The sequence below is a fragment of the Oryctolagus cuniculus genome, chromosome 6 (genome assembly GCF_051225735.1).
Source record: "Oryctolagus cuniculus isolate XC-2025 breed Fujian yellow rabbit chromosome 6, ASM5122573v1, whole genome shotgun sequence".
Lineage (NCBI taxonomy): Eukaryota > Metazoa > Chordata > Mammalia > Lagomorpha > Leporidae > Oryctolagus > Oryctolagus cuniculus.
Window position 1 is genome coordinate 1,080,407 of NC_142872.1, and position 11,464 is coordinate 1,091,870.

Consider the following 11,464-nt stretch of genomic DNA (forward strand, 5'->3'; position numbering starts at 1 on the left):
GGCCCAGGACACAGCAGCTGTAGAGTGAGGGGCCCAGGACACAGCAGATATAGAATAAGGAGCACAGGATACAGCAGGAGTAGAGTGAGGGGCCCTGGACACAGCAGGTGTAGAGTGAGGGGCCCAGGACACAGCAGCTGTAGAGTGAGAGGCCTAGGACACAGCAGATGTAGAATAAGGAGCACAGGATACAGCAGGAGTAGAGTGAGGGACCCAGGATATAGCAGGTATAGAGTGAATGACCAGGATACAGCAGGTGTAGAGTGAATGACCAGGATACATAAGGTGTGGAGTGAGGGGCCCTGAACAAAACAAGTGTAGAGTTAGTGACAAGATACATTCAGGTGTAGGGTGAGGGGCCCAAAACTTAGCAGGTGTAGAGTGAGGGACCATGATACAGCAGGTTCAGAATGAGGGTTCAAGGACACAGCAGGTATAGGGTGAAAGATCCAGGATACAACAGGTCTAGGATGAGGGACCCAGAATATAGACAATGTAGAGAGAATGACCAGGATACAGTAGGTGTCATGAGAGGGGCCCAGGATACAGCAGGTGTAGAGTGAGGGGCTCAGGATACAGCAGGTATAGAGTGAGGGACCCAGGATACAGTAGGTGTAGAGTGAATGACCAGGGTACAGCAGGTGTAGAGTGAGGGGCCCAGGCTACAGCAAGTGTAAAATGAGGTGCCCAGGACACAGCAGGTGTAGAATGAGGGGCCCAGGATACAGCAGGTGTAGAGTGAGGGACCCAGGACACAGCTGGTGTAAAGTGAGGGGCTCAGGACACAGCAGGTGTAGAGGGAGGGACCCAGGATACAGCAGGTGCAGTGTGAGGGACCCAGGATACAGCAGGTGTAGAGTGAGAAGCCCAGGACACAGCAAGTGTAAAGTGAGAGACCCAGGATATAGACATGTCTAGTGAATGATCCAGATACGTCAGGTGTAGATTAAGGGGCTCATAATAGAATCTGTGTTGATTTAAGGATGCAGGACATAGCAGGCTTGAAGTAAGGGATCAAGGAGCTTGGTGTCCACTCTGGAACATGCTGTGTTCACCAGGGTGTTGCCTAGGACTGCTTCCAGGCGGGAGGTGGGCATCCCTGGGACAGATGGCTGGGATCTGTGGCAGCAGGTGAGTGCTCACAGATTTCCCGAGCATCAGAGGACACCAGTGAACTCCACCCAGAAGACTCATCACCAAGCAGTGGACTTGGCTGTGCAGGGTCTCTCTGAAATCCAGGGTCCCTGCTTACGTCAGAAACACCATGTCCCTCTGCACCAACATGAGGTCACTTAGTGTCCCCTAGGCAGCCAGGTGCCATCTGCTGGTGGAGCTCAAGAGAGGCAAGACTTCAGAAGGACACATCCTTTTCCAGAGATGCACAATCAGAGACCATGCTGTCCTGAAATGGAGCTCAGGGACCTTCTTCCTCCCATGGAAGAGTGGCTTGAGTCAGAATGGCCCTCAAGGTGAGCACACCTCTCACCAGTTTCCAGGCAACTGGAAACTATAGGCCGCTTCTGGCAAGAAACTTGCAAAGCCACACACTAGTGCAGTGTTCAGCTTTGAGGAGACACACTGAGCTCCTGGTGTCACATCCAGCACAACAAAGCCTAACAAGGGCACAGCAGGAAGGGGAGATTTTTTAATAATCTCCCTCATGACTGTACATAGAATAGACCTAAAAGATCAAATGTTTTTCATGTGGTGGAATAGGGTGGCTTATCATGCAAATGTAATCAATACTGTTTCTCCGGGGTCAGTGCTGTGGTGCAGCAGGTTAATCCTCTGCCTGCGGCACCTGCATCCCATATTGGTGCTGGTTTTAGTCCCGGCTGCTCCACTTCTGATCCAGCACTCTGCTGTGGCCTGGGAAAAGCAGAAGATGGCCCAGGTGCTTGGGCTCCTGTACCTGTGTGGGAGACCCGGAAGAAGCTCCTGGCTCCTGGCTTCAGATCCGCCCAGCTCCAGCCGTTGTGGCCATGTTTCTCCATGTACTTGCTATTAATTGGAGAGGAAAAATAGTAATGATAAAGTAGGGAAATGTGTATAACCTTAGCCAGGGAATCAGACTTACCACCCACAGGGAGGGAAATAAGATTCAGCTTCCTCCATCTATGATGCCACTGATGGTGCCTTCCGGTCCAACCACAGAGAGGTAATTTAACCAAGAGGAGAATCCATGAAAACTGAGGATTCCAGAAAGCTGTTGACCCCTATTCCTCAAAAATACCAATGTCATGAAAAGCAAACACTTCCAGCCATTTAATTAAAGGATACTGATCCATGAAGCTAAATGCGGTATAAGATCCTGGGCTGAAATCACTTAACGGGAATAAAACTTATATAAAGGGCAATGTTGAGAATTTAACAAAACTGGAATAGAAATTGCAGATTAGTAAAAGTAACATCACAATTTTTTAATTCTGCAAATTTGTTAGCTGTTACATTGTTATCCTCACGGGCTAGCCTTGCTTTTAGGAAATATAAGGATACTCCAAAAAGTTCACGGAAAAAAGAAATTAAAATGGAGGTTTTGGTGAAAACATTTTGAAATCCATGCATAATTTTTCATAATGCATAATTGTAGATTTGAACACACATAACTGTTCTCTCCAAGGGAAGGGTTGCAACTGTGGTGGAATCGATGGTTTAGTGTTAGCCTTCTGAGTGTCCTCTCCCATGCAAACACTATGTGCTTCAACGGGAGAGGGTTGATGAGGGTGGGTGGTTACAAAGGCAGCCAAGGGCTGGAGGCAAGGCTGGGACCTGGGATGGAGCAGTGCTGTCACCCAAGGAGCAGGATGGTTACCTGGAGCTACGTGAGGCCCTTCCTGCTGAGCTGGTGAACACTCTGCTCTCCTGGCTGCTGCCGCTCCACCTGCTCTGGTCACAGGTGGTGACCCAGTGACCCCGACACCTAGAACCAAACGTGCTGCGGAAGCTGCCTTCAGGCTGTGGTGGCTGCAGTCTTGAGCATTGCCTACCACTGCCACAGCTGCCAGACACCATCACCACAAGTGAAAAAAAGACACAATTCCTTTCTTCTTCCCACTGTCCAGTGTCCCTCAGAGCCCTGTGGGAGACCACGTGGCAAAGCAGTGAGGACAAGAGAGCGGTTGCTTCCGTCTGCCTTCCTGTCTGGTCCTAATTGCCTGGTACACTCTGTATGGTCAATAAATATTCGTATGTTGAAGGCACAATATGGTTTCTAGAACTTTTTTTTAACTAGGTGATTGCATTATGGTTTTTTCTTTTTTTCTAACTTCTGTTTTTTTTTTTAAATTTTATTTATTTATTTGAAAGGCAGAGTTGCAGAGAGGGAGAGGCAGAGAGAGAGAAAGGTCTTCCATCCACTGGCTTACTTCCCAGTTGGCCATAACAGCCAGAACTGAGCTGATCCAAAGCCAGGATCCTGGAGATTCTTCCAGGTCTCCCATGTGGGTGCAGGACCCCAAGGACTTGGACCATCTTCCACTGCTTTCCCAAGCCAAGGCAGAGAGATGGATAGAAAGTGGAACAGTTAGGCCTTGAGCCAGCATTCATATGGGATGCCTGCATTGCAGGTGGCAGCTTTACCTGCTACACCACAGCACCAGCCCCTGCATTATGGTTTAAAAATTTTCACTGGATAAGTTTGTACTTTCAAGATTTTTAAAAGTCATTTCATGTCAGTATTTAAAATAAAAACAAATACTTTAAATTTAAAATTAAAGTGACATAGATGGCAAACAAGTGACAGAGAGAAGCAGAGTATAATCGGCAACCTTAAGAGCAAAAAAATGATGGCATGGAGGAGAGGTCCTCAGGTTTCTACTTGACCACGGTACGGACGAGGTGTCTTTGACACATCAGTTGAATGCTGAGATTCAGATTTGGTACTTGTAAAGATAAGAAGTAAAATAACAGGATCTTGTAAAATCTTCTTGAAGATGAAATGAGGCTATTCACATGCACACGTGCATACACACATGCACATACACACATGCACACGGGGAGTATTTCTGTAAAGTACAGCAGGTGAAGGCCATGTGTTAAGGAACTTGCAGATTTCATCAGTCAGACCTTGTTGGTGATGGTGAGATTAGAGATTACTGCTACAATCAGTTAAGACTCTGAGAAAGTGAAGAAAGACAGGGATCTGTGAGCACCACTGGCTCTTCTAATTGCACTGCTCTCCAAAGACCCAGAGGTTGCTTATTAACAGAAAACCTTCATCCACTCCTGCAACGGGCACAAACAAGGTGATGTCACTTTCCCACTTCTGTTGTGCATTTAGTCCAGCCTGGCTCCATGAGGCTGCAGATGAGGCTCAAGACACCCTCTAAGTGAGCTCAACCAGATGGGCAGGCAGTGCTGCAGGAGCAAGGTGTTGCCACTCTTGACTTGCTCCGCATTCTGCTGGCTCTTGATGGTGCTTCCTCGTGTATTCCCTATCACCTGTTTTTGTGGAGTAAAAGCCCTTTCTCATCAACAGTTTATTTTTTGTTTGTTTGTTTTTTTAGGGTTTATTTATTTTTTTGAAAGTCAGAGCTACAAGGAGAGAGAAGGAGAAGCAGAGACACAGAGAGAATGGTCCTCCATCTGCTGGTTCACTCCCCAACAGGCAGCAATGGCCAGAACTGAGTCGACCTGAAGCCAAGAGCCAGGAGCATCCTCTGGGTCTCCCACACCTGTGCAGGGGCCCAAGGACTTTGGCCATCTCCTACTGCCCTCCCAGGCCACAGCAGATAGCCTGATTGGAAGTGGAGCAGCTGGATCTCCAACCATCACCCATATGGGATGTGGGCACCGCAGGTGGCGGATCCACTTGTTTGCTACAGCACTGGGCCCTCCTCAACAGTCTTATAGAGGAATCACTGCAGCACATACATGAGTGCCGGTGATGCCGTGAGTCTCAGATGTGCCAGAGTCCACGCCAAGGCATCAGATTCACTAACAGTGCTGTCTGTGTCACCAGCACTGCAGAACCTGGGGCTGCTATTGTGCTGAACGGAATAATTAGCCCCTGGAATTGGTTATTACAAGAGTTGTTTCTGAAATAAGCTGAATCATAATATGGCTGAGATCTTCCCAGAAAGAGGAGCTACTCAAATTTAACATATACTCTGTCAGAAATGAAAAACTTGAGAAGGTTTTCTCTCCTTAAGAGACACTGTGGAAGAAGTTATGATTGATTCTCTTCAGAACAGCCCAATGCATTATGTGTCCATTGCTATTTTTAAATTCATTTTGTATCTATTTAAAAATTCTACCTTTAATGAGTTTATATAATTTTTCCTGAATAGAATGATGGTGGCCTCCTTCAAAGATATGAGTTTCAGTTTGTCCCAGATCTGTCTTTAGCATCTAACATAGAGGCAGGCACGGGGAGGAGGAGCAGCAAGCCGGGGCTGGAGACGTCCCAGGGTGGTTTGGGTTTCCTCTCTGCATCTCTGCTCCCAGGAGTGATGGGCTGTGGCAGGGATGCGGCAGGTGGCATCTGCAGGCACAGAGTGGTGAGTAGCAGGGACCCTCTAAGTGCTGGCTCTTCCCCCAAGACTCAGTGCAAACGGTCACAGCTCCTGTGAAGAACAAGCACTTGGAAAATTCACTGGAAAATGGAATTTAAAGATGGCTTTATTTCGGTGCAAAGCAGTTTTCCAATGCGTGCTTAGTCTTTCACAACACGCATGTTCCAAGAACTTGTAGAGGACCCCTCATTTGGAAAGAAGAGATGCAATTTTCCATACAATTGGGCTTAGCCAGAGTTAAGCTAGTGATAACGTATTTATAAACAGTTGTATGTGTCCTGGAAACATGCATTTAAAATTTACATTTACATGGAGTAAGTAAATTCACATATATACATAGACACATATTAACAAACCCAAATTCTTTTTTCAAATGTGTTGTATGCTGTATTTATTTATTTGCAGATATTTTCCCATCTTATTTCTGAAAACAAAATCTTATGTGTCCAAGCAGATACTAAAACTGGAGGCTGCAGTGACGTGTCTCACAAGACAACACACTAACTGTCCTCTCAGGTAGGTTCTGTGGTGTAGACAGGCTGCCGTGTAAACAGATGGGGTGTGTGTTAATTACCCATAACCAGCATGATGCTAAGGACTCCCACCACTTAACCTCACTTAATCCTCAGTATACTGAGGTCAGGCATTATGTCTACACCCAGGCAGGGGGTTGGTGGGCTGAGGGCTACCCTGTCCAAGGCTGCCCCTTGTCCCTTGGGTCCTCAGAGTGATTCCAATGTGAGGACTGGCCCAGCTCCTGGTTCCATGAGCCTCACTAGCCACAGCTGCAGAAACTCCCGGGGCTGCCCAGTCCTTTGGACTGAGGAGGCTCCGATGTGGGATCAGGGTTTGCCCGAGATTGTCTCAGTGACTCTGTCAGTCCTTCTTATCTGGAATATATACCTGGGAGATTTTTAGATCCCAGTTCGATCTTTAAACCAGATAGGTTGAATCTTAGTTCAATGGCAAAAACCCTAGGAAAGGGAGTTTGGTTCTGTTTATTCTGTGTTTGTGACAGCACAGGCAGTGGCTCAGCCCACTTTCAGGACCTGCTGGTCACCGACACTGTCTTCTGTTAGCATGCCTGTGACCTAACACTGAGGCAACCTCAGCATAATTCAGGATGCTTCTGGCTCATCATTGTGAGTTGTTACTTTTCTAAAAAGAAACCGTTGAATTACAGGCAGTTTATGTTCTGCAGCTCTACAGGTGTGGAGGAAGTCATCTGGTTAAGTACACTTAGGTTGGTGCCTTCACACCCAGCCATACCCTATGCATTCACTGCAGGGGACTGCATCTCATCAACCCTGAAGCTTTCCCTGGGGTGAGACCTCATGGATAACACCACCTGGATGGCCGCCCACCCAGGGCAGCTGTATTTCATCTTTGTGGGACTCTTCCATCAATCCCAACACCCTGCTCTTCTCTGCATGGTCATTTTTGTGGTTTTCCTGATGGCCTTGTCTGGAAACACTGTGCTCATCCTGCTGATACACTCCAATGCCCACCTTCACACGGCCATGTACTTTTTCATCAGCCAGTTGTCCCTCATGGACACGGTGTACATCTGCGTCACTGTGCCCAGGTTGCTCACGGGCCAGGTCATGGGAATGAACAAGATCTCAGCCCCTGAATGTGGGGTACAGATGTTCCTCTACTTGACTGTAGGTGGTTCAGAATGGTTCCTTCTGGCTGCCATGGCCTACGACCGCTTTGTGGCCATCTGCCATCCTCTCCGGTACCCTGTCCTCATGAACCACAGGGTGTGTCTCCTCCTGGCTTCTGGCTGCTGGTTCCTGGGGTCGGTGGATGGCTTCATGCTCACTCCCATCACCATGACCTTCCCCTTCTGCAGGTCACATGAGATCCATCACTACTTCTGTGAGGTCCCTGCCGTCATCAAGCTCTCCTGCTCGGACACTTCCCTGTACGAGAGCCTCATGTACCTGTGCTGTGTCCTCATGCTCCTCATCCCTGTGACAATTATTTCAAGCTCTTATTCCTTCATCCTCTTCACCGTCCACAGGATGAACTCAACAGAGGGCAGGAAGAAGGCCTTTGCCACCTGCTCCTCCCATATGACCGTGGTCGTTCTCTTGTACGGGACTGCCATCTATAACTACATGCTCCCCAGCTCCTACCACACCCCCGAGAAGGACATGGCAGTGTCTGTATTTTACACCATAATCACTCCTGTGTTGAACCCTTTAATCTACAGTTTTAGGAACAAAGATGTTACCAGGGCTCTGAGGAAAACGCTGAGTGAGTGCTGTCATGCAGGAAGTAGTTCAGTAGGGAATCGGCACACTAATGGCTTCTTTTCCTTCTCTCCACAAGTGGATGTGTAGCATCCTACTTCTGATGTTATTCCTCTGGATCTTATAGTATCAATTTTCATGTAATTATCACCCATTTTTGAAGAATTGTTTCACTGTTCTGGGCAGCTTTTTATTTATACTCCTTGTGCATTCAAAATTTTCGCATGACTGCATTGTACCAGTGTAGTATTTCCAATCCATTGGGAAGATATTCATATTGTTAGGAAACAAATAATGACCTCTTTAGAAGAGAGATGTCAAGAAATGTGCACCCGGAAAGCAAGACATTCTGGAAAAAAAAAAATGAAAGATCTATGTGAGTGCGATCCCAGTGGAAAGAACGAGCCATCAAAGGAGGTACCTTTCTCTGAAGGGTGGAGGGAACTTCCACTTTAACTATTACCTTGTCTAAATAAGATCAGAGTTGGCAAACTCAAAATGCTTCCATAGCCTTGGAAACTCATGACAAGAGCCTAGGGTGATTACTGACGCCATAAACAAGGGTGTCAATTGTTAAGTCAACAACAGGAGTCACTGTGCACATACTTCTCATGTAAGATCTCTGTCCTTAATGTGTTGTACAATGTGAATTAATGCTATAACTAGTACTCAAACAGTACTTTATACTTTGTGTTTTTGTGTGGGTGCAAACTGTTGAAATTTTTACTTAGTATATACTAAATTGATCTTCTGTATATATCAAGATAATTGCAAATTGAATCTTGATGTGAATGGAATGGAAGAGGAAGCGGGAGATGGGAGGGTTACGGGTGGGAGGGAAGTTATGGGGGGGGAAGCTACTGTAATCCAAAAACTGTACTTTGGAAATTTATATTTATTAAATAACAGTTTTAAAAAAAGGCTGGTGCCACGGCTCACTAGGCTAATCCTCTGCCTGCTGCGCCATCACCCAGGGTTCTAGTCCCGGTCAGGGCGCCGGATTCTGTCCCGGTTGCCCCTCTTCCAGTCCAGCTCTCTGCTGTGGCCTGGGAATGCAGTGGAGAATGGCCCAGGTCCTTGGGCCCTGCACCCGCATGGGAGACCAATGTAAGCACCTGGTTCCTGGCTTCGGATTGGCACAGCCCACTGGCCACAATGCGCAGCTGCAGTGGCCACTTGGGGGGTGACATATCTTACTACATTTGCAGCCTTTTCTTTTTAATTTGTGTTCATGACACAGAGAGCGGAGCCTACCTGCATTTTGGGTATGCTCTTCCTCAGCTGGAGTTTTCAGAATATGAAACTTCCTTTGAGGTGCCTCAGAGGCACTTGAAACCTAACAAAGGGTGTAAGCACTCTTATTACTGAAGACCTGCAGCTTTCTACGTTTAATCCAAACTTAATGTCACCTCCGTGTGGTTAAAAATGTTAAAATATTTCTCAAATTTATCTTTCTATGTACACACCAGCAAGGCAATTTTCCTAAGAGAAAATATGTATAAAATATCTCACATAGATATAGGTGTTGATTATTATGTTTTGAAAATGTGGAATCAGAATATTGCCTATATCCAATTGAGTTTTCAAAAGGGACTTGGATATTGAATATCAACTTTTTTAAATTTATATAAGGTGAACAAATTTCATGTATTTCATATATACAGATATATGGGCATAGTGATATTTCCCACCCTACCCTTCCTCCCACCCATGACCCCACACTCCATCCTTCCTCTCTTATTCTTTCTATTTTTGCAATGACATACTTTCAGTTTATTTTATAATCATAAGATTAACCCTCTACTAAGTAAAAATTCAACAAATAGTAGGAAGAAAAAAACTCTGGTCTTCCACAGTAGAGACTATGGTTGTAAACAATAATCAATTCTCAAAATATCGATTTTGCTCATATACATTACATTTTTATGTACTCTATTAATTACCAAAGGTCAGGGAAAACTATGGTAATTGTCTTTTTTGGGAATGGCACATTACACTAAGTATAATGGTTTCTAGTTGCATCCATTTCATTGCAAAAGACAGGATTTCATTCCTTTTTATGGCTGAGTAGTATTCCATAGTGTATATATATATATATATCACATTTTCTTTGTTGAGTAGTTGGTGGATGGGCAACTGGATTGATTCCATATCTTAGCTATTGTAAATTGAGCTGCAATAAACATTGGGGAACAGATAACTCTTTCACATGCTGATTTCATTTCCTTTGGGTAAATTTCCAGGAGTGCAATGGCTGGGTCATATGGTAGGTCTATATTCAGATTTCTGAGGTGTCTCCATACTGTCTTCCACACTGGCTGTACCAGTTTACATTCCCACCAACAGTGGATTAGGGCACCTTTTCCCCCACATTCTTGCCAATGTTTACTGTTTTTTGATTTCTATATGAAAGCCATTTACATGGGGTTGAGGTGAAACCTCATGGTGGTGATGGCAAGTGATCCTGAGCATCTTTTCATGTATCTGTTGACCATTTGAATTTCATCTTTTGAAAAATGCCTGTCGATTTTCTTGGCCTATTTCTTGACTGGATTGTTTATTTTGGTTGTCGTTGAGTTTCCTGAGTTCTTGATATGTTCTGGATATTAACTCTTTATCAGTTGCATAGTTTGTAAACATTTTCTCCCATTCTGTCAGTTGTGTCAAAAGTCAAAGAAATATCTTCAGGAAAGGAATCTCTCAATCTATAAAAATTATCCTTTAAAAGATATAGAAGAGCTGGTGCTGTGGTATAGCGGATTAAGCCACCACCTGCAGTGCCCGCATCCCATATGGGTGCCAGGTTGAGACCCAGCTGCTCCACTTCCAATCCAGCTCTCTTCTATGGCCTGGGAAAGCAGAAGAAGATGGCTCAAGTCCTTGGGCCCCTGCACCTGCATTGGAGACCCAGAAGAAGTTCCTGGCTCCTTGCTTCAGATTGGCACAGCTCTAGCCATAGTGGCCAATTGGGGAGTGTACCAATGGATGTAAGACCTCTCTCTCTCTCTCTCTCTCTCTCTCTCTCTCATTCTTTCTGTGTGTAACTCTGACTTTCAATACATAAATAATTTTTTTAAAAAAGATATAGAAAAAACTGATCCCCTGGTTGCACAAAATTCAACAGAGTCACAAAGGAAAGGCAGAGTCATACAATGGCCTAAATAAACAAAATAATGCCTTAGTATCAGATTCTGAAGAAATGGAGACTGACAGAATGCTTGATAAAAAAATCAAAAGAATAATTCTGATGTCACTCAAAGAGATACAAGAGAATGCATACAGACTACTAAATGAAATTAGGAAACTGAGGCATGATAGGAATGAGATTGAGATATTGAAAAAGAACCTAACAGAAATATTAGATATGAAGAACTCCATCAGTCAAATAAAAAAATAGCAGGGTAAGTAAAGCAAAAGAAAAATATCTGAATTTGAAGATGGGTCTGTGAAAATGTCAGTCAGACAAGAAAAATAGGATAAAACAAATGAGAAAGAATGAAAATAGCATTCAATCTCTGGGACACCATTAAATGAGCCAGTATGAAAGTTTGGGAGTCCCTGATGAAACAGAAAAGAGAAGTGGCTTAGAAAATTTATTCAGTTAAATAATAGCTGAATATTTCCTTAATCTTCAGGAATATATGGAAATCTAAAATTAGGAAACCCATAGAATCCCCTCAAAGACAGAAAAGA

At 44.8% G+C, this 11,464-nt stretch overlaps 1 protein-coding gene across 1 annotated transcript; it reads left to right on the forward strand.

Annotated features, from left to right (window-relative positions):
- Nucleotides 1–6,847: 6,847 nt before the first annotated feature.
- Nucleotides 6,848–7,808, forward strand: LOC149125883 (olfactory receptor 2T29-like). Its single transcript, XM_089334703.1, is given in 2 exon segments — nucleotides 6,848–7,773; nucleotides 7,775–7,808. Coding segments are annotated over 2 exon segments (960 nt in total).
- Nucleotides 7,809–11,464: the final 3,656 nt, after the last annotated feature.